At 37.2% G+C, this 23,965-nt stretch overlaps 1 protein-coding gene across 1 annotated transcript; it reads left to right on the forward strand.

The window, feature by feature from the left end:
• The first annotated feature begins 1,490 nt into the window (after positions 1 to 1,490).
• ENTPD6 (ectonucleoside triphosphate diphosphohydrolase 6) lies at positions 1,491 to 21,444 on the forward strand. The gene is made up of 14 exons (XM_072409438.1): positions 1,491 to 1,649; positions 3,717 to 3,976; positions 6,356 to 6,432; positions 8,696 to 8,839; positions 10,247 to 10,322; positions 11,083 to 11,118; positions 12,180 to 12,268; positions 13,671 to 13,750; positions 14,825 to 14,889; positions 16,999 to 17,100; positions 17,288 to 17,428; positions 17,853 to 17,909; positions 18,660 to 18,769; positions 19,279 to 21,444. The coding sequence occupies exons 1-14, from the start codon at positions 1,642 to 1,644 to the stop codon at positions 19,363 to 19,365; spliced, it is 1,332 nt and encodes a 443-aa protein (XP_072265539.1). The 5' UTR covers positions 1,491 to 1,641; the 3' UTR covers positions 19,366 to 21,444.
• Positions 21,445 to 23,965: the final 2,521 nt, after the last annotated feature.

Here is a 23,965-nt window from a genome sequence, read left to right on the forward strand (position 1 = left end):
GGAAGCCTGGTGGGAAACCATTGCCCTAGACCAGCGGTCGCCAACCAGTGGTCTGTGAGAATATTTTGGTGGTCCACAGAAAAACTTGGACATTATTTGCAATTTTTATGTTTTATTAATAATAAAACAAAAATAATATTCTAATAAATTTTCATATTCTGAATGACAATTTTCACCTTTATATTTCACTAAATTCACAAACTGTTCTAGAGACAGAAAAACAAGGCAGGAGCAACGAGACGTCAGTGTGGTCTTTAGTTGTATGAGGAAACAGTTACCAAGCCGTACACTTCAGTATTGTTTCCACCATTACAATAATCACCCAGCTATGCAAATACAGATTATCATCCGATTGTTTTATTTTATTTGTTTATTTCTCAGATGCTGTTTTAGGTAAGTATGACCCTAACTGCGTATTTCCTTTAACTATTATAATAAATTGCATCAAATAGTTTGATTTGGATAACTATCATTTCTTGTTTGGTCTTAGATTTTAGATTAGATTTCATTTATGAAATAAACCCAGAATGAGTAAGAAAAAGCAAACAAAAATTTTGCATTTCTTTAGTAATACCAAAGATAATGCAACTAATGGTAATAGTAACAATAGTAATATCCGTGAGCTGATCAATGTCAGGCACCATTAGGAAGATCGGTATTTTACAAATGTATTTATCTTTTTTAAAAAATTCATAATAATGGTCGGCAGGTTTTAAATTGTTGAATTTAGTGGTCTGTGAGGTCTGAAAGTGGTTGGCGACCACTGGCCTAGATCAGCGGTCACCAACCTTTACGGTCCAGCGGACCACTAAAATCACCGACTCCTGACCGCCCATGCGCATAGAGCCAGGTATCACTCAAATGGGGAGGAACCTCCCCCATAGTGACATCATTGTTACATAACCCCGCCCACTCCCCCATCGCAGATCTGAGCCTACAATGGGAGAGTGGGCGAGTTATGGGCAGAGATAAAGCCCGCCTACTTCCCTGCGCATGGGCCTTGTATGGGGGACATGGTGTGCAGCTCTGGCCAGTGTGTCCACCCAGCGGGGTCCTTCTCCTGACCCCGCTCAGGATTGAACCAGCCAGAGCCGCGGACCACGGGTTGGTGACCGCTGCTTTAGACAGTACAGCTTCCCACCACACCCAGCTCCGTCTATCCTACTGTCCTCCACACTGCTCCTCACTACCAGGAGCTCCTTATATGTAACTCTACCCCCTGCTCTCTACTACATATGGCTTCCATTACACACCCAGCTCCCCATCCCACACTCTGAGCCCAGACTGCTCCTCACTAAAGCTCGCAGTGTATATCTCACCCTCCACCTCACACTGCTCCCAACAGAACCACGCCCCCTTTTCAATGTTTTCCCCGCCTTTTGATAAGTCCGCCCTTTCTGTCGTCACCTGACATATTCAAATGTCAGGTGACCATAGTAACGACAACTTTCCCACTTCAAAGATGGCCGCTACGAATAGTCGCTGTGATGATGTCACCAACTGTAGACGCGTCACATTGTTGGGATGGCCGCCCCACCCAGGCATAGAAGGTGATCCGGGAGTGATGTGGAGGTATTTCCCAGTCACGGCTCGTTTGGGCAGCTCGCTGGACGTGTGTGGGCTCTGGTATGGCTGTGGGCTATGTACGAGTAAGTATCTATAGAATGATTTCCTGTGGGTGTATTTCCTGCGTACAGGAGGTGACAGCCCGTGCTGTGTCCCCCGGGGTGAGGACTGCTGGGGGGGTCACAAAGTGTCATTGTATCCGAGCTGCCAAATCCCAGCAACAATTCCCTCATTGTACACATTATGTCCGATCACTGCCCTTCTCATGTATTATACATTTATATTTCCAAAAAAGAAAATGTTGGCATTGATCGGGCTTATTCACCAACCTGAATTATTTCTATTATTTCCCCTCCCCCCATATATACTAAAATCATTGTTACATTTTATTTTTATTTGGTGATCACTTTGTTATATTTACATCTAATTTTAATATAAATAATAATTTATTTTCATTGGAATCTATATAAAAAAAGTGTTAAAAGAAAATGAAAACTGTTTTTTTTTCTGTTTATTACAAAGAATAAATAGTTGTAATGTAAAGAAAATGTGTTTTATTCTATAAAATGTTTAACGTGACTTTTTCCAGTACAAAGAATCACAATGTTATTGGAGAAAAGATTTTCTTTTTTGATTTTGTGCATTCTGTTATCTGACACTTAGGGGTCTATTTATAAAGTGGTGAATCTGACATTCACTGAAACGTTCCCTGGTGGAGTATCAGTTCTGTCCATTGAAACAGATCCGGAAGATTCTCCACCAGGGAGTGTTTAGTGAATGTCAGATGTATTGGCTTGAAAATAGGCTCCCTAATGTAGGAAAATTATTAGAAACTGTAAAAAGAAAAATATCTAAGCTGGCAGAGTAAGGCTGTACACACGTCAGATAATTCTCGCCCAATATTCGTACGAGAATGTGCCGTGTCGTCCGATGCATTCATGGATCTGTCCTGGCGGATCCACAAACAACCATAATACAAGTGAAGGGGAGAGAGCACAGCGGGGTGCCACTCCGTCGTTCTTCCCCCTCCATAGAGCAGAATGGCGCTGTATGTACAACAATCATTCAGTCTTTTGTCGCTGGTAAGGATCGTGAAAGATCCTTTGCAACTACAAATATTGAACTTGTGTACTCAGCCTTTAGGGTTTCTTTAAAGCAGAACTAAACCCCAAGAAATAAAAAAAAATTGCGACCAGGTGGGTCCTGTATTGCCGAAGGGACAGGTGATGTTCCTTCTGCAATAAAATAACTTGTCTGATTGCAAATTTTTATATGCACTTACCTATTCCATCATGGGCACCGCCATCTTTGTCTGTTTTTGATCTTCGGCCATCTTGATTGGCTGAGCCAGAATGACGCAAATCCTGCACAGGCACGCAAGAGTTTATTCAGTCCTGGCAGCCATAGGGGAAGCCCTATGTAATCCCTATAGTATTGAAGAACTGTCAGGCCTAGTATTTTTAGAGCTCAACATCCACCCATTCTTCTCAGGTTTTTTTCAAACACATCAAAACATTTGTGTAAGGAAATAGCAACATATGAAGAAAGCCTGGAATTACCACTGCAGTGTCTTTAATATATCAGGCATTGGACACTTTGGGGTGATGTGTACATATTTTGTCTACATCCCATGAGTGTAAGGCTGGGTACACACGTTCAAAAATTGTCATTGGAAAGCATCTTTCACATTCTTTTCCAATGACAAAAGACTGAAAGGTGCATGAGTGAGCGCTGTACATACAGCACCGTTCTGCTGTATGGAGAGAGGAGAATGACAGAGTGGAACCCCGCTGCGCTCTCTCCCCTTCACTTGCATTACTATCGTTCACCATTCATGGATTTGCCAGGCTCTCGTTTGATATCAGCCCTATCGGACGAGAATCATCTGACGTGTGTGTACAAAGCCTAAGAAGCATTCATTTGTCCTTAGCGAAATCCAGCTGTTTTTTTTTTTTTTTTTTCAATTGACTATTTATACATTGAGTGTGGGAACTTGTGTTTTTAAGGCAGTTACTGGCTCTTTCAGTGGCAAAAACCACCTGAAGGATGCAAAAAATAAATAAATTCCAATAGTGGCTCCTATAATTTCCTTGGTTAGGTGACTCTTACTAATAAACATCATATTAAACATCTTTGAATTTCCTTTGCAGCTCTTCTAAAGCTATAGCCATGAAGATCTCAAAGCTGCCATGTCTCCTGCTGATTGCCCTTTGTGTGATGCTCTTCTTCAGTTACATCACTTGGAGTCCTCGCTCTCATGTAGAAGAAGAGGACAACGTCCCCAAATTTGAACTTGAAGAAGGAAGTGGCAGAAAAACTGCTGCTAGTGAAGTATTCTATGGAATAATGTTTGACGCCGGAAGTACTGGAACACGAGTGCATGTCTATAAATTCAGCCGAACATCCTCTGGTAAGATGGGGCAATGAGTCAAAATCTCAAAGGATCATAAAGATATTGGTATCTGTTACAAACAGGTTGTAGATCCCATCTTCTTACACTACAAGAGTATTGGCTGGAGTGTGCATGTGATTACTAGTAAAGACACTTTTGTCTCTTCAACCCCATTGTTACATCCAAAAATTGTATTTCTGTTATAGGTGCAGCTTTGTCAGAATCATCTTTTCCATGTCTTCTTCTATTTCTTGGGGATCTATTACTGTCGGCTGGATCTCTCTGTAGTTCTTACAGAATCTATAAAGGTTATCATTCACCAGGTCCTTGTATATCTAGTAGTAGTTGGTCACCTCAAACTGGACTTAATTGTTGAAGACGTATCACAGCTTATCCAAGCTGGTTCTTCAAAAAGCAACATTAAAAAAATAAGTTATACAATGGCCTTGATGAATAAGAGCTTTTATAGATTCTGGGAGTACTGCAGAGGGATCCTGCCAACAATGCCCTACTAGATATACTTCCAAAATTCCACTTAACCTATAGTTGTAGTTAATCCCTGTGCTCTCCTTGCAGTCTTCATGCATAATTAAAAATGCAGCTTGGGATGCTGTTATTGGCGTCAACCTATATGCAGACCAAGGGACACAAGACACAAGTATCCCACTGATAGAATCCCCAGATGATAGACAAAACCTCAAGGTGGTACACCCCCTTCTCCAAAGTTTTTCCTAAATGTGGAGGTATCTGCTTGGGGGGTTATAGTAGACATGTCATTACAGAAAGAAGTGGTGATTGACATTTGGTGAGCTCAGTCACCTACCAGCTTCTTAGATCCATCTAAGATTCTAGCAGTAGCTCCTGCTTCTGTCCTCCTTCACTTTGCCGTTCCATATATTGTATTGTTGTTCTGCAAGCTGCTTCTGGCATTCTGGATAATATAAAGTAAATTAAATTCCCAGCAGCTAAAACAGAATTTACACATACTTGCCACAGCAGGTGTCCTTAGAGACACATTGCAGAGAATTTGTGAACATTTTGCCAAGAATTCCTTGGGTGGTTTAACACTCCATTATTTTCATAGAACTTAAATATTGGTAGCTCTGTCATCAGAGTTACCAGTCAGGGAAGTTACGGAAGTTGTAAAGGTTTTGACTTGTAAACTACCTTATGTTAGAATTGATGGCTGTTTCTTTTCCACCTTGCTATTCTCTCTTTATTCATTGTGTTTTGTTTCTCATTTATCATTGTCATATTTTTATTGAAGTTTTTGAGTTAAACTGCATTTAAAATGAAGTTACAGAAGTACAACTTACTCTCTGTAAACTTAATAAAGTCAAACTATTTATTAGTTATATGTTAAAATAAATGTGCACCTTACAAGTTATTCTTTCATATCTACCTGTAGTTCAGACCTCTCATGTTTTATTGCTAAGGACCTAATATAGGTAATGGGGTACAGTGCTCAACCCAGAAATTTTTTTAAGCCGGGTGGGAAGAAATTGTAGGTGGGTGGCAGCCCCTGTATTGTGACCAAACTCTTTAGTAACCAACCAAAAACAGCTGGGTGGGTGCTGAAAAGTGCCGGGTGGTGCACCCAGCTAAAAGGGCCTAAGGGAGAACCCCAATGTAAAATCTGTAATGTAGGAAGGAATAATAAACAGCTAATGGGTTTCTTGGCTCTTACAAATAAGGTTGTTTACTGGTAGTGCAGTTGCATTATACAAAAACATCAGCACCTGGGGACCCTGTGTCTAAAGCTCATGTTTTAAATGAACAGAAGCTGAGCACTTTTACCCATTTTAAATGTATTTTGATGTAACTTGAGAAGGAATCTGTCCACTTTCTGAAAGTGTCAATTCTTGTGTTCTTCCCCCTCCCCTGGTGCCATGAAGCCTGGCAGCAGGAACCTGCACAGCTACTTGTTAGCAAATGTTATGGTTTCAGGCAAGATCAGTGTTTTATTACTTGTCCACCCATAACAAACAGTGTCTGTAGGAGTCCTTGGAGCACAAAATGTAAATAAAGAAGGAAGTAACTTCAATATGGGCAGAATGCAGGAGATGTCCTTAAAGGCGTTTTTTAATGTTCTGCTGTATGAAAGCTGCTACTGTCAGCCTCTCACAGCTTCATTTAATGACTTAGACTGCTGATGTCACTTCACGGATGACCGTGCTCAGCAGCTATCTCAGGTGTGTTAAATACCTTAATAACAATCAAAAAACAAGGTAATCTGACATATTATCTTCTAGGAAGTTTGTTTCTGATAGTTGCATAAAAAGTTCTTTGAATAAAAGTTTAGGGCCAGTGTCTTTTAACCATCTGTAGGTCTATGTTTTTACTAGATCAGCAGAGATTCTCTCGTAACTGTGTTTTTTTTTTTTTTTTTCTCACTAGGTGCGCCCAATCTGGACCATGAAACATTTAAAGCTATAAAGCCAGGATTGTCTGCGTATGCTGATGAGCCAGAGAAGGCAAGTATACAACCTGGAATGTTTTATGGTTATTATTTTTCAAAGACTTATGGTTACTCCTCACATAATATTACATTGTCACCATAAAGTATGACCACTTCATGCGTAGCAAAATGGAATAAAAACCTTGTTAGCAGGAATACTTATTTTTGCACGATAGATAATATCTTCTGCAATAAATTCTTACCTGCATGCTAGAAACCTTCTCCAGATTGTACACTAGGCTGTGTATGCCTTGGTGCCAGGATGTATTAACTCATCCCATGCTGACACAAAACGATTTACCTTCTAATTTTGTTCTGCAACAGTTTGCTGGGGTTAATTTTGGATTTGACTTAGACTATTCAATTATTTCACTCTCTCCAGCCCCTTTTAGCTGGGTGCACCACCTGGCACTTTTTCGTAACCACGTGCCTGTTTTTGGGTGGTTACTGAAAAGTTGGGTCACAATACAGGGGCTGCCACCTACCTACAATTTCTTCCCACCCTTAAAAAGATTTCTGGGTTAAACACTGGAACTTAAGCTAACGTAATAAACTTTTTTCATTTTAATTTACATACAAAACTGATACATACTGTATATAGCAGGCACTTGCCGGGACATTTGTTTGTATATCTTGTAGAGTCCCAGTAGTTGGTGCACTAAATGCAAATAAAATTCAGTCGTGTATCTATTCCCTTCCACCTCCTGCCCTTTATTGCAGGTCAATAAAGCACCACATTGCAGGGATTGAAAAAAAACGATAAAAGCGTTTCTTGACAACAGCTACATGCCCACATCTGACAAACCTGTCTCTAAATAAGCCTGGTCCACTAGCCCCCACATCATAAAAGGGAGCACAGCAAAGAACCAGGCTTCATGAGTCACAGATTTGTTAGACACGGCAGTTTTTTTTCAGGCAGTGTATCTCTTACTTTAAAGAAACTATAAAAAAAGTTTTTTAGTTGCTAATGACATTCAAATATTTGGATGTGAAATGCCTAATGAACTATTGGTTGTTGTAGCTCCTAGTAAACATCATTTAGGAACACCTACATAGAACACCTTACATAAATCTCCTAATGACAGAATGTTGTTAAAAATAGCTCCCTATAGGTAAAAACAAATATTAAATGCTCTCTGCATTTGTGATCATGCATATTCTGCTGACAGGTAAGTTGATGATGGATTTGCATGATGTGACACTTATATTTTGTATTAATCTCTCAATGCTGCGTTTTCAAGAACCACATCCTGGAACAGAAGTAGTGTACTTAAAGAGGTAAAAGACCTTAAACATTACATGCTACAGTGACACGATCCTTTAAAGGAGAACAGTACTTTGTTACATCAAAGCCTTTGTAGATCCTAATAGTAATTTTATGTAAATTGACAAATTTTAAGTGACTGTTGGTGAACTGGACAATTGGTCAATTAAAGCTGAGTAATACCCATTGTGTGGAATGTATGAGCGTCTTGTTTTTCTCGATTAGCTGCTCTGGTTTCACTTGTTTACTACCACAAAAACATGACTTATCCACAGACACTGCATACTAATATGGTGAATATGAGCTGACACATTATTGGGAATGAAGTCTGTGCTTTATTTTTTTTTTCCCTATTAAATATAATCTCATGTGTAACCTGTGAGCAGCTACCAACCGATTATCAGTGTGAGAACAAACACCCGTACATGGACACAAAGCTGCAACTTCCCACTATTCTAGATGCACAGATTAATAAAAGATTAGGTAGACCAACAATATACCCTAAAACTTACACATTTCGTACCTTCAGTATGTTGTGGACAATGGTGGGCGCATCAATCCTCATAAAGGTATACTTATTGGGAATGATCTCCAAAGGTTTGGCCTTTTGAAATGAATTGGTAACAAGTGTCAGAACAGAAATTGCTTAAGATTGTTTTCACAGCAGATTCACAAAACTTTCTTCAAGCACTAACACATTTCCATTGTATTCCTATTAAAAAAATGTGTGATTCTTCTGTGAAAACATGAAGGGGAATATGGTAATTGAAGTGGCTTTGATGCAGTTGAATGGCAATACAATGTAGTTATTAACCTCCAGTGCACAAAGCATGTATTGTTAAATACAAGGAGAAGTCTTTATCTCATACCTATCCATACATTATGAGATATATGGGACTACTTTTTAAATGACTTGCTCAGGTCAATAGTTCTTTTCATATCTGTGGCTATCTATATTTGTATACCTGTGGAAGGATGTTTTCACTCATACAGTTTATTCTTTTGTGTTTTTCAGTGTGCAGCAGGAATAAAGGAGCTGTTAGATATAGCAATGGCCGAAATACCCGACAACCTCTGGAGCTCCACACCACTTGTCCTAAAAGCCACTGCGGGTTTACGTCTCTTACCTGGAGAGAAGGCACAGAAGCTGCTGGATACGGTAACTGTGGACATAGTAACTTTATTTTTCCTTGTATGTTCTCAGGTTCTCCTCTAGAAATCATGTATCTGTAAATTTAGACACACACTGTATTGAAACATGTCAGAATACTTCATATCAGCTGCTGTATTCATGCGTTTAGTAATAAATCTAAATCATTGCATACCACGAAATGAGAAGACGTCCCTTCAGTTTTTACCAGATCATTTTACATATACCAGATCCCTTAATATACATAATCAAAAAAAGTCTTTTTATGCAACAGGGTCAATATCCTTGGGACTTTAAAGGCATGTATTCATTACCAATCCGATACATATTTCTTATTAATACCCATTGAACTGATAAAGGCCTATCTGTAAAAACCACAGATTGTTCATTGGAGCATATAAGTGTTTTTATATTTTACCTGTCTAATAAACGTGTATTAATAAGAAATATGTATTGGAAAGCATGGATACATGCCTTTAAAGTCCCAAGGATATTGACCCTGTTGTATAAAAAGACTTTTTGATCATTGCATACCTCTCCATGGATCTACTGTTTATTATATATAAATTTAGATAATGAAGCCATACTAAATTTCCCAATCCACTCATTATATCATGGCCAGCTGTCTAGATTCTAAGACAACAAAGTGGTTCAAAACAATTATGCTCCCCTCACCATAGTTCACAGATGGAGTAATGATCTGTTCTTAAAAATATTTTATTTTTTCCCAAACTGATTTGTATTTCAGCCAAAGAGTATAGATTTTTTTACCAGAAGGCGTGGAAATCACCCATCTGCTGTGGTACTTGTGTGATCAATGACAGAACATTCATTTTATTTTTTGGAATCTTGCCTTGTTCCATGCAAAGCAAAAGAAAAATGGCAGAAGCTTAGAGAGCTATATACATTGTTGAAATTCTTATAGATCAGTGGGGTAGCACTTTGTGCTAGAAATTGGAGTGCAATTTTTTTGACAAAGACTATTAAAGTGTACAGAATGGGGGGGGGGGTCAAGAATGATAAAACGCAATGTATTGTAAATATAAACATTGAGCATTGGATATGTACTGACATAAGCTGTTCTGTATTTTAAAGGATCACACAATAAATTAGTACTATAAAAAAATTTTAATACTGGAAAATTCATTCATTGGTGGGTACCTGAAAAGTCCTGACAAAAGTAAAATTGGATTTAAATAGTTGGAGAAATAGTTAAAGGTGATCTAAACCTTTTACATGGCGATTAGGAATGTAAGTGTCTCAATATAGAATGGATTTAGGAATGTAAGTGTCTTAATATAGAAAGGTTTTTATTTATATATATATATATATATATTATATCCAATCTCTTTAAGCCACAATTATTGATAATATGCGGAAACCCATGATTTAATTGACTTTTCCCCTACTGTTTAGGTGAGGGATATCTTTAAATCATCTCCTTTCCTTGTTGGAAAAGACAGTGTTTCAATCATGAATGGTACAGATGAAGGTAAGTGATGAAATTTACATATAACTTTCAAAGCTGTATGTGTAAACTGTTTCATAAAGGAATATATTTGCGTGCCAACCTTGGTGACTCTTCACCACTTCATATTGCTACAGGTTAGATCAGGGGTGCCCACACTTCTTTGGCTTGCGAGCTACTTTTAAAATGACCAAGTCAAAATGTTCTACCAACAAAAAAATTCCAAATATACATTTTTATATATATACTGAGTATGACACAGAAGTTAATGAAGCTAATGAGACATTGAATGGCAGAACATTGCACAGACATTGCACTACAAGAATATAGTGACAGGAAAGCTACCGCTCACCTGTCATAGGAGAATGATGTGCTGCACAAGAAAAAGAACTGTGAAAGGTGAACCCTGACACCGAGTCTGAAATGACTTGGGCGTCCAGCATTGCTTACCTCAGACGGCCCTCTCTGCCTCCCTCCCCACTGTTACACACGCCTTCTCACGCACTGAAAGGCATCCCCAGCATCCCTATAGACATACAGCAGGGCTGCTGGTAAACGGCAGGGAGGGGTAAGGCAGTGCTCCACGATCGACTTTGCGATCGACTTCAGTAGATCGCGATCAACGTTTTGGGCACCCCTGGTTTAGATGCTCTGACTTGACCTAGTTTTCCTACCTTTGCTTCTATACTTGAAGGTTAACAGCAACAATTGTCTTACTTCCTATAGTGTTTAACTATGCATAATTACATATTAAAGTTCAAAAATCCTTTTTTTCTCTTTTTAGGCATATTTGCGTGGATTACTGTGAACTTTTTAGCTGGTATGTATTACTGGTATGGTCAATTGTATCAAAATATGATGTTTCATATTGTAGTGTCAAAAGACCCCCTTTTTTATTGTATATTTACCCTTTTAAAACCAGTTGCACATCAGAATATAGCTATTTCTTAACTTCTTGTTCGTTGTAGTCCCTTTAAAATGTTAGGCATGCAATTACATTTTGCTCTGGAGCACCAGAGAAAAAGCTGTCATTGGACAGCTGACATCTTAGGGCAATGATAAGGTGGTAATCAGCTCTGACCCCATGAGCACCGCTTAAACTCAAGAATAATGTCTGCGGCTGTTCTTTACAGACAGACAATGTAACAAATCTGTCCTACAGATTGCAATTGTTCATCTCTGAGTTCATCTTTAAGGTCTTACTTAGATTGGAGTCCTAATTAGAGGTTCATAAATTGGTGGTGTTACATATGACGTTACAATAGAAAAACTTGTTCAGAACTCTATCTGAAAGGAGTTTGTGAATGTTCTTCCCATACCGATTCTGTGAGTTTCCTTTAGAATCTCGAGTTTTCTCCCACATCCCAAAAACCTATGCAGTTAGGTTATTTGGCTTCCCCTTAAGAAAATTGTTCTTAGACTGTGAAATTTTAAGTTTTTACATTATACATCTATTCAAGCTAAAACTTCACTGTCAAGTCTTAGGCCTAATGAATCATTACCAGAGGAGATTTGCAACAAAGGAATGCGTATTCCTATAATGATACAATTTTTAGGTTAAAGGTGAGGGATTTCTAATTTAAGGCAGATTAATATGACAAGAAGTTTGCAATTTAGGAATGTTTGTGCTGTGCAGTTAGCTAAGTACAGTAAGCCACAGCAAAACCAACAAATCCGTTTAGTACTTCAAATTTAAGACAAGCAACCTGTAAATTAGTATAACATTCTATACTTTGTAATTCCAATTTCCCTGAAAGCTCCCTAGACCATTAGTTGAAATCCCAAAGTTTTGTTTGAGTTATTGGTTTGCTATACTGTGAATTGCTGACTGCTATCAAGTGGATTTTGTGTTAAATTTGTGTGATATTTTTGTGTTAACAGGGAGCTTATCAAATCAGTCTGCTAAATTGGCTGGAATGTTGGATCTTGGTGGTGGATCAACACAGATCACCTTCTATCCTTATGATAAGGTATGATTTGTCATTAGTTGAGGATTTGACATTTTATACAATCTTACATGTTAGCTTTTGATACATTTATGATTTAAAGCATGACTGAACTGAAAAACAAATATGTAATATTGTAGTTTATTAAACCTTAGGCTAGGTACACACGTTCAATAATTGTTGATAATCGATCAACGATTATTCCCAATTAATTTGAACGATCGTATTTTGCACAATTCTGTACATGCTGGAACGATTGTTTGTGAACGATTGTTCGAACGATGCAGGAAGTGACATGTACGACCGTACACAAAATAGATTACGAACGATTTCCAGTGACATTCCTCATTCGTCGGCGTTGTTGTGCACTTTTTTTTGTTAATTATCAAACGATCTTTTGTGGATCATTCATTTCCAACGACAATTAATGCACGTGTGTACACAGCCTTGGAAGTGCTGGTTGTATTTGTTATTCCATTTTTTGGCAAGTATAGAATATACCTGAATCTTTTTGGAAATTCAGTGTTCGTCATTTCTAAGGGTTACTGTGGCCTGAAAGCATAAAACAATTGAATCCAATTTGTCTAAACTACTATGCAGATATGTTTGAAGCCCAGCCAGGCTAGTGGGTAAAATAAGCGCTAATGATTAAATTGTAAAAAATAGGCACGGTATATTATTGGCAGCAATCAGTTCCTTCTGTCATAAGCCTAGCTCTGCGTCATATTGCCATCATAAGTCTCACACTTGCAAAACACTGGCCCAGTGGATTACAACTTTATTTTTTCTAAGCTTCACAGTACAGTTTAAACAATGTTTGTGCATTGTGTTTGGTAGAATGACAGGGATTAGATGGTGTGTATAGTTTTTTTGTGCTTCTATTCTTTATTATGGTCCGGACTATAAATTTAAACTGTTAGGTAAATATAAAAATACAGTATTGAAAGATAGACCTTTTCATCAAATTGCATACCTATAAAAAAACTGAATATTTGCCTTCCCTGCCAGCTGCTCTATTACATGAAAAACTGTGGAAACGTGGGTTGAAATAAAGGGTTAATTGGTGATTCTCTAGATCACCCCCTAATCACAGCTGCGCTGACTTCCCTTCTGACATTGAGGTCAGCAAGAGAAAAAAAGTTGGTGAGAAGCAGCTGTGGAGGACCCAGGATATCCCTGTGAAGTGTCAGTTTAATTGCTGGTTTTAGGGGACTTGTAATCTGTAATAAAACAATGTTGGGTGGAGCAGGCAACACATTCCCACATCATTCTTTATTCTTTATTGCTTGACAAGTGAATACTCATGCTTTAAACCAGAGTGCAGTGAAAACATTATACTATTCACCAATGGCATACAAGACTACATCATCACTATGGCTCATTTACATTTTATTTAATTACTCAATATTTTGATCCTCTTAAACAGGATACCTTCCCTAGTGCACCACCAGGTTTCATCACCACCTTTCAGCTGTTTAACCGCACATATCACCTCTATTCACACAGGTAAGTTATGATCTGCTTTTTCTCTATAAAGTTTTTTAACTGCCAAAAAGACAAAGACATACTTTTCCTACTATAGATTAGAAAACTAAATTAATTTGATTGGCTGATTTTTGTTGAGACACGTCTTGTATTTTAAATTTTTTTTAAATAGCTGTAATTAGATTAGACAATTTACACAAGAATAGCATAATTCTGGGTGCACTGGATGAAATCATTTGATCTCTTTGCTGTATGCCTGAACTGCTTACAGCAGGGGTCAGCAAACTTCTTTGGCTACTAGGCCATTTTAGGAGGTTAAAGGCACACTAGGCCAGACTCTGACTCTCTCTCTCTCTGTCTCTATCTCGTGCGCGCTGATGGCTCCGCCCCCCACCAGGAATGCCCCTGAAGGGAAATCCCTTACCTCCGGAATGCATACGGAGGAGAGGGAATGTCCCCTTACCCCAGCGGCGGAAGTGTTAACGCCGGCCGCAGTAAACAGGGAAGGGAGGCATAACAAGAAGGCTCAAGAGCCGCGTATTAACGACACCTGCCGACCAGGATTAGGCTGATCGACCAGGGGGGCTTTAGGCCGGAACTGACTACTGGCTGGGCTTGCCGACCCCTGGCTTACAGGGTCAGCTGACAGCTAAAAAAAAAATCTAAATTTAGATTTGTTCTTTTTCTGGTGTAAATCCGTACTGAGAGCTAGGAAAAATCTAAAATCACGAATATCAAGTGATACAAATTAAAAAAAAAATTGGCATACACTGAACAGAAGATTGATATAAAGTGTTTTTTTTTCCTCCCCTCATACTTTTTATTTGGGGTTTTTGCAGCACTTCTATCAGGAATAATTTTGGTTATTGTTCTGCCTTTTCTAAACTAAAATCAAAGTAATAACAATTGTTTAGACAATCCAAATAAAAATTCTACTAAAAAGCAAACTGGATTGGTTTGTCCTTTCTAAATATACAAGCACCATTCTTACTTTTAATTGTTACCATCTAAAAACATAATTTAACTCTATTGATCATCTAAACTTAGTAATGTCACTTGCTAGATAAAAACAAATCTTTTTCTATTTATACACAGCTATTTGGGACTTGGCTTGATGTCAGCAAGACTGGAAATCATGGGAGGAAAAGAAGGCATACCCTGTAAGTTTTAGATCTTTTTATGAGAATTACAGTGTGAAATGCACTTTAAACTTTAGACTTTAAATACCTAAAGTATAAAGAATTCCAGTAAATAAACTGAATGAGAGGGGATTCACCTTCTCAATGTATCTGGGGGCCTAGATTTTTATTAAAGGATATTCACTGATACAAATATAGATATTATTGTGATCATATCCATACGTTTCCTAAGGGAATAGAAATTACAATAAGCCTTGTCAGGCAACATGGACAAAGAACACAAATTGAAAAGGGGGTAAAGAATAAGAGGCACACAAAAGAGAGTTAACATAAACACATACTATACACAACACCATAAAGACAGAAATAACAAAGTAACAGTCTACACTGTTAAACAAATACATTTTTCATACACAAAATAAACGCTTGGAGTTAACATCCAAAGAGTGGACACACTGGTAAACTCAAAAGATTAAAAAAAAAAAAAAAAAACATGGATAAAAGGAGGAAAATAAACAACTTAAACACCAACAGCACATTTAGAATGGGCCAACCATATTCCCCAATCTAAACTAAATTTCTTGTATTTGTTATGTGCTGTTGCAAAAACATTTTCCAAAGTGCATTGTAGATTAAGATCATATATTACCTCTGATAAATTTGGCACTTACATCGTTTTACATTTTCTAACAATTAATAATTTTGCACTTAGGAAAATATGTAAAGCCACAGTCCTAACTTTTAAAGTAATCTTATCCATGTTAACATGTAATATAGCCATTTCAGGGTTTGGACATATAGAACTTTCATTACGCTCAGATATCAGGATAAATATCTGGTTTCAGAATGATCGTACAGATATACATTGCCACAAAGTATGATATAAAGTACCTGCTTCTTCACATTCCCTCCAACAGCTCCTAGAGTAGGAAGCCAAAAAATGTGCTAAACGAATGAGCGTCGTGTACCACTGGTTAATTACTCTTTGGAATAGGTCTCGATGATCTGCACAATTCGTACTACGAAATGTAATGCGTAATGACTCCAACCAAATCAAATTGTCATATGATACATGCTTTCTTTTTTGTTTTCTTAAAGACTAAATTATAGCTAAAAAGCGTATAAAATTTAGTAATTCCTTTTTTCCCCATAGAAGGGTTAGTAAAATAAAGATATATAGAGCTGTCTATGGGGGGTCTAGCGTAGATATCACATTTTGATAAACAATGTTTTACCTGTATATATGTAAAGAATTCCGTAGAAGGAATACCATATGTGTTTTGTAACGACTGAAAAGTCTTAAGTTCCTGAAAAAATATGTCTTTTATTTTTGTTAAGCCCTACGTATACCACACAGAAAGGTTAAGATATGGCATAAACAATTCTAAAATTTTCAAATCGGGTGTTATTTGCATTGTTGTATGAGATCGCAATGTATAGAGTTGGTATTTTGCCCAAATCTGCAATGACGCTTGTATAGTAAGGTATTCACACTCTGTTACTGGAAGACCCAATTTTATAGCCAATAATAACTTGGGAAAATCCATCCATTTAGGAAATAAGGATTCCATTTCAACCCAAATTTTATGTGTAGTATGTCGCCACCAATAAACTACTTGTGCTATAATTAGAAATATTGGCAAGCCCCATACCACCCATCCTTCCATACTTAATTAGCGTTGTTTGGCTACAGCGTTTTCTATTATCCCACACATAGTTAGACAATTTTTGTGATTCTATGAAAAAACTATTCGGTACAGGTATTGTAACTGTTCTAAACAGATATAGAAACTTAGGGAGTAGAAAAATCTTAAATGCTCCAATTCCACCTGACATAGAGAGTTCATGTTTCCTGAGGTTCACAAATTCAGAGGGTAAGCAATTTTTGTAGTTCTACTCATACAAACTATGGGAACGTTGCACCAAGCTTCTATCTGGATTATTATGCCCTTATGGATGGATGCCCTTATTTTAAACTCTGAATCAAACTGCAAAAACATTTATAACTGACTTGTAAGCTATCGGCCCCACCTGCTATCCTACATCATAGTCTTTGTGACCTTCTCAATTTCCAGTGTAAAAAGTCACCCTGGTCCTTAAATAATGTCTTTTTACCTTTTTGTCCTGTAGTGCAGCCTGGAGAAGAGTTAGTGACTCCCTGTCTGGCACCTGCCTATGTGACCGAATTTGAGCATGCTGGGATAACTTATAAAGTGAAAGGGGAGAAGGGAGGTAAGTCTGAGCTAACTGAATATTTCCAAGCCTATTCTGTAACGTGAACTACCAATTTTTATGTCAACAGGTCTGCAAACAAAAAACAGTCTTTTATTTTATTACTACTGTGCATGTTGGAAAAATTTCTTTCCTTGTATTTTTTGAGTTGCTCTCACTGTAATGCAATTTTTTTTTCTTCCTGCAGTAACTTCAGTTTATGAATCTTGCTATAGAAAAGTAGGAGAAATGCTTAAGGGCAAAGTAAATCATGTCAAGGAGGTGGCCGTCCTCTACTTTTATGCCTTCTCCTATTATTTTGATCGTGCTGAAGACACACATTTGATAGGTAAGTACAGGTATTCATTCAACTTTAGGTTTTGTAGTGACTCATTACTGCATTAGTGCTTTTCTTGATTTGCAATTGTATAAATAGATGCAGATCTTTATAAATCTTCATAGTACAACCATAAAACGTATTTCAATTCGTTACCTTTTAAACATTTTTATATTACCACAGAACACGTAGTCTATGTACTGTATTATTGTGTTTAGGAGATGTTTTTTCCTCTGCCTTGTTTTTTATGCTTTTTTTTTTTTGTTACATTATACTTTTTCATTTATTTATTTTTGAGACACTAAAAAAAATGTATGTAACTTCAGACCTCTGTCCCAAAGTACCCAAAAACTAACAGGGCAGTCATGGACTGACAAGATTTTTGTTTTTATTGTAATGTAAAGCCATTTCTTTACTTTTTTTTCTCTTTCTCCAGATCCAGAGATTGGTGGCTTTGTGAAGGTCAAAGATTTTAAAGTGGCAGCTAATAATGGTATGAAATTGGTATATCTGTCTGTGGCACAAATAATCAAGTTTTTGAGATTTGAACAACTGTACACTGTCAGAATCTCCAGATTGTTTAAATTTAATCTTCAATACCTTTAGTGAAGGGACATTGCACATTACAGGATAAACCCTAAAGCACAATACCAACCAAAGCAGAGTTTAGAATGTTTGCCAGGTGTTTGTCTTTGTAGTTCACTTTGACTGGATTTTTTTTCAAAAATTCTACTGTTTGTTTTTGCAATGATTTTATTTATTAACCAGCCGGAAATTAAGGGAAATTCTCCCAGCAGGAACCGATTACAAAGGAGCAGGCTTTATTTAAAAGTTCCAAAAGGTTTTTTTTAACTAGCCTAACCTCTAGCACAGAACAATCTCCTATTGTGCTCTTGTCCCAGAGCAGGGTTACAAACTTACATAAGTTGAAAAAAAAAAGACACAAGTCCATCAAGTTAAACCACTCGGGAATAAACGTATCCCAGATAAAAACCCTATAAACATAGCCGATCAAGGGGAAAGCAAAAAACCCTTACAAAGCATGGTTCAATTTGCTCCAAAAGGGAAAAACTTGGCTGTCTCTGCAAATACACCACCGCAAGAGCCAACACGCTGGAGTTATTTGTAAAGCCATCTCGATATATAATGAGCACTCTTTGCACGTAGCTGAGAAATACATTGCACAGGTTACTGCTTATTAGGTGTTTTGTAATTGCTTATTTCTCCTTGTTTTTTTCTTTAGAATGTACAGATATAGAGAAGTCAGGGGGCCATCCATTTCTCTGTATGGATCTATGCTACATTACTCATCTTCTTCAAGATTTAGGATTTCCTGAAGAAAAGCAGCTAAAGGTAACTAATTTATTAACCCTTCAATGTTTCACCAGCTACATGGTTATTGTATGCTTGCTTTTTTCGTTTTGTGGTGGAAAGCCAGAAAGTAGAATAATTTAATTTAATATCTTTTCTGCTCATATTTGAATTTGTATTTTTTTATATTAATTATATTATTATTTATTATAATTATTAAATAATAATTTAATAATTTAATAATTATTATTATTATATTATTATATTTAAAGGTGGTTTACTGCTGGTAATTAAAAGCAGTGAAACTAAGCAACTAACCTTTTCAGAGTACACATTCATTGCAGCCCTACCTATTTCTATCATGACAGGTTCTCTTTAAATCTTACTTTAAAGCAGAACTAAATCTGCACACAATTGAATGTGTGTTTCCTAAAGTTACATGGTTAGCAGATCTGAATTGTGAGTGGGGCCAAGTGACATTGACACTCAGCATAAACCAAACTTGTCAGTTTGACTTTGCCTGTTTAATTCTATAACCTTCATTTCTGCAGCTTGTTAAGAAGATAAATGATGTGGAGACCAGCTGGGCCCTAGGAGCAACCTTCTACTACATGAGTCTGATGCAGGGGAATGTGTAGCATCCTACAGCAGAGATTGTAAAGAGGACTTTTCTGGCCAAAATTTGACTTTAGTTCTCTGATTTTGATTTCAAGATTTAGCCATAATTTTAATACTTTACAACTTGTCATGTTTTCTTTGATTTTTATTGATGGTGGAATTCTATCTAGAACACTTTTACATTTTAGTAGAGTGATGCAGATCCTTTGTTCCAGTCTTTATTAGTTTTAATTGATACCAGTGGGAATTTTCCCACTGATGGATGAGATCTGGACTTCTAATTCCTCTAAAATGCATTCACTTTCTTTCAATTTCTGTGGAATACCATTAGGCAGTGCCCTAAGTCTGGTGTCCCCATCTAACTAATAGACTCTTTAATATCCATTAAAAGAATAAATACATTTCCTGAGAGGAGCCAGGCTCACAGCCATGGCCCAGATGTCAGGTCCACGGTCAGACAAATGTAACGATTTGGCCACTAAACCCTTCTTCACTCAGTTCTAAAGTTAAAGTGTTTTGGTTATAATTCCTCATTGGGTGCCGTGGCTGCCAATTTAGGATGTACTGTTGGACAAAAATATTGATTATTTAAGTAGCCTCAGCTCTTGTTGATTTAAAAACACAAGAAACGCTGCCCTGTTAAAAAGCCAGTGTGAAAATTAACTGTGAAATCTCCTGTCCTTTTTTTCTTAATCTTTGTGTAGTAGACCCATCAAGCCATAGTAATATCCACATTTAAAAACTACATAGCCTTTATATCTAGTTTGAAACTTTCTATCTGAAAGTTTGAAGTTTAAATATTTTGCAGGCCATTTTGTAAGACAAAGCAACTCATTGCAACCTTACTGCATTCAGGATGTGAGGATGTCCCTGTAAATTCGGTATACAGTGCAGAAATCTGTCAACTGTCATTGCTGAACTCAATCTGTCTTCCAAGCCAATAGATGCAGTTCTTTGTATCTATCTGTCATTGTATTGAACAGATAGTTTAAAGAGAACTCTTCCTGTACCACATGGTTATTGGAAGACATTTTTTTTTCTCCCTAGAAGCAAATAATTCACATTTCCTTCAGGAAAGTACGCATTACTGCAATGTGGTGTTATTTATTCTTAATAGAACCCCAATACACTTGCAGGGCTTAAAGCAACCCATGCTACCTCCCAGCACACAGTAACGCAATCAAGTCTTTAGGTGTGTGAATGAACCCCCTATGGGCTGGCAATTCAGCCCTGAGATCTTGATGTTTCTGGACAGGTATGTTGGTGACTGATTTAACCCACTGGCATCCAGAAAAAAAAATATATATTTATGTTTGTTGTGCATTGACCCTTGAAAAAAGTTAGTTTTGTTCATAGGGTGTTTGTCAGCTTGCCTCCCTATCTCTCATGGTTGCATTTCCATTTGACCCAGTGTCTCTGACCACCTCCTACCTCATGTAGTTCTTAAGTATCTTCTAGAGAATAAACACCTCAATTATTAACAAATTTTGCATTTAACTTACATAATTGGAGTCTTTTAGGCAACAGTCTAGGAGAAGCAAAGAGTACAACGTTGCACATCTGCTCCTCACACAGTGAATTTTCCAGCATCAGAGGAATTATCACAGTAAATCTAAAATTTCAGTTGAGCTTTAAAAGCAGCCGTAAGTTACAAACCTGAAGTGAGTTTTTAAAAGTTGCAGCTATTATGATTCCATACATGTGGCCTGGTTCCTTTTAAAATTGCTGCTTTCTAAATTTTAGTTTGATACAGATCTACGATATCCTTTTTTAGTTTAAAAGTAACTCTTTTGAAGAAAGCTGAATATTATTCATAATGCTCATATTCTCCTCTTGAGTAGCCATAATCATGTGATAATCTGAAGGTAATTGGAGAAGTGGCATTCCCCTATATTAAGTAAAGAGCCTTAGAAATAGATCAGTAGATACTACTATCACTTCTAGTCATTTTAATATTGTTTTCTATTCTTACAATATGTTACTATTATAATCATTTAGATGATATGAGAGATTTGCTTTGTATACATTTCTTCTAATTTATAAAGCTGAATTTTGTATATATATTTAAGTGTTCTATTTAATAAAACACTATTTTGTTATCTATGTGGTATTATTTATTTTTTAAATACATTAAGTACATATGAACAGACATTGGATTTACCGGTGTGCTGTCATTCTTGGCGGCATTCAGAGTAAAAGAAACTGATGTCTGATGACTGGGGTAAAGACACTAGAGACATACAGTCAAATAAAAAAATTAGGACACCCCATTAAATGTTCAGTTCTTTATTAAGAAATGTTCACATATCAATGTCTAATCTTGTTTTTATTCATCTTTGGAAAAGAAAGTGATTTAATTGTAGGTAAACAACAAAAGTGAACCGTGATTTACTCATTAAACAAAATATATCAACAGAAATGTGTATTCTAACATAGGACAATATTTAGGACACCCTACCTCCTTTGGCTGAAATAAATGCAGTAATATGCTTCTTTTAAGCTATCTACCAGTCTCTGACATCAGTCTGAGAAAAGTTTGCCCCACTCTTCAATGCATAATTCCTTCAGCTGTGAGATGTTTGAGGGTTTTTTTGCATGTACAGCCCATTTCACATTACCCCACAGCATCTCAATGGAATGGAATCTGGGCTTTGACCCGGGCCTCTCCAGGACGCTCCATTTCTTAGTTTTGAGCCAATCTTTGGTGGATTTACTGGTATGTTCTAGGACTAGGTCATTGTCGTGTTGTGGGGTCTAGTACTGCTTCAGCTGTAATTTTCTTGCAGATAGTCTTGCATATTCCTCTAAAACACGGTAGAATTCATGGTGGATTCTATGATGGTGAGCTGGTCAGGTCCTGCTGCAGCAAAGCATCCCCAAGCACCAAACCATGACACTTCCACTCCCATGCTCACAATTGCTATGAGGTTCTTTTCCTGTAATTGCTGGTATTTGATATACACCAAACATGTCCTCTCTTCTGGTGTAAAAAAAAAAAATAAAATCAATTTTAGACTCAACTGTCCAAAGAACATATTTCCAGAAGGTCTTTGTCTACATTGTCTCTAGCAAACTTCAGTCTGGCCTTGATGTTTCTCTTAGAGAGCAAAGGTTTCCTCCCTGCACAGCTCCCATGCACCTTTAAGTTGTGCACTCTTTTTCTGATTGTAAGTCATGCACTTTCACATTAACAGTAGCAAGAGCCTGCTGTAGCTCCCGTGATGACATTTTAGGGTTGTTGGAGGCTTCTTTTAGCATCTTGTGAACTTGCTTGGACAGCCAGACCTGGGCATGTTGGCAGTAAGTCCTCCCCTTGTAGACTATTTTGCAGATAGTGGAATTGCTGATTTCGAATTATTTTCAGATCTTAAATAACCTAAATCTTTAAATCCCTTACCAGACTTGTAAGCTGCTACAATCATCTTTCTGAAGGCCTCTGACAGCTCTTTTGATCTCACCATGGTGTTCACTCTCACCTCAACAGTCAGGAGCACTAAACTAAATATCTGAGGTTTTATATAGGACAAACCACCTTCAAAATGCTAGTAAAGAGGTTCTAATCATGAGCACCTCACGGGATACAACTGTGTGTGATTTGTGTCCTAATTTTATTCCTCGACTGAAACTGCGTTTTTGTAGGATTACATTTTACTGAAAATTTTGAAAAGTCTTTTCTTCAGTTTTAATTGTTTAGTTGTATTGCTTGAATCTCCCAGTAATGTTAAAATTGAGATGGAGTATCCATATGTCCAAGAATGTTACAAAAACACAGTCTTTCATAGGGTTTCCTACTTTTTTAGATTACTGTACATTCATTTAAAGAAAAATAGGGGGGAGGGTCCTGCAAAAGAAGGATTTACTGTACCCAACAATTAGCAATGGTTTTCAAAAACTTTTTCCAAAAATAATTTCCATGTGACATTTCCTTGGAAAGTGCTTTGTATGGGGAGTGAACAAAGCTGGGTGCTATGTTGTAATTCGGTGCTACCGTATACCTTTACTTTAACCTAATTTTTTTATTTGTGCATAGGAGTGGTGTCTGTAAATATGGTTATAAGTGACACATAGACAAGCTTTTACTTATTATGTCCTTACTCCAGACTCCCCTGCACTTTAAATGGCATTGAACTCTGAAAGCAAGGTTCAGGACAGGCAGACAGGGCATTCCCTGCACCTTAATGACTTAACGTGCTTTGTTCTGCACTGTGACTTTGTAAAAGCAGGGTTCTACTTCCTTTTGTAAGAGCTTCAAGCCCAACTTTTGGGCACCTTCACATATGAGGCAGAGCAACAACATTTGCCAGGAGAAAATAAACACTAAGGTACCTGTTCAGGGTACTGTTTAAAGTTTACCTAAAACTTGCTTCTTGAGTTCAGTTTTTCTTTAAATGGGCAATAAAAGTATTTGCATTACTTTGTGATTACTGCTTGCATTATTCCAGTATTAGTATTCAAGGATCAAAGCATCTAAAGCGTGGTTACTGCTAAGAGTCTATATTCAGAGTACATATTACTACTAGGTAATCCTTTCAACGATGTAAGACTAAAGAGTCAAAAGTGTATTGGAGAAAGGGGGCTGTAAAATGGGACCATCAAAAACTCAGCAGCCTAGAATATGTC

Source organism: Pyxicephalus adspersus, chromosome 4, assembly GCF_032062135.1.
Source record: "Pyxicephalus adspersus chromosome 4, UCB_Pads_2.0, whole genome shotgun sequence".
Lineage (NCBI taxonomy): Eukaryota > Metazoa > Chordata > Amphibia > Anura > Pyxicephalidae > Pyxicephalus > Pyxicephalus adspersus.

What these genes read in the sequence shown, in the direction of transcription:
- ENTPD6 (XM_072409438.1), top strand. An exon ending in CACAGAAGCTGCTGGATACG is followed by an intron (nt 8,840 to 10,246) that starts GTAACTGTGGAC and finishes CCTACTGTTTAG; the next exon opens with GTGAGGGATATCTTTAAATC. An exon ending in AGTGAAAGGGGAGAAGGGAG is followed by an intron (nt 17,101 to 17,287) that starts GTAAGTCTGAGC and finishes TTCTTCCTGCAG; the next exon opens with TAACTTCAGTTTATGAATCT.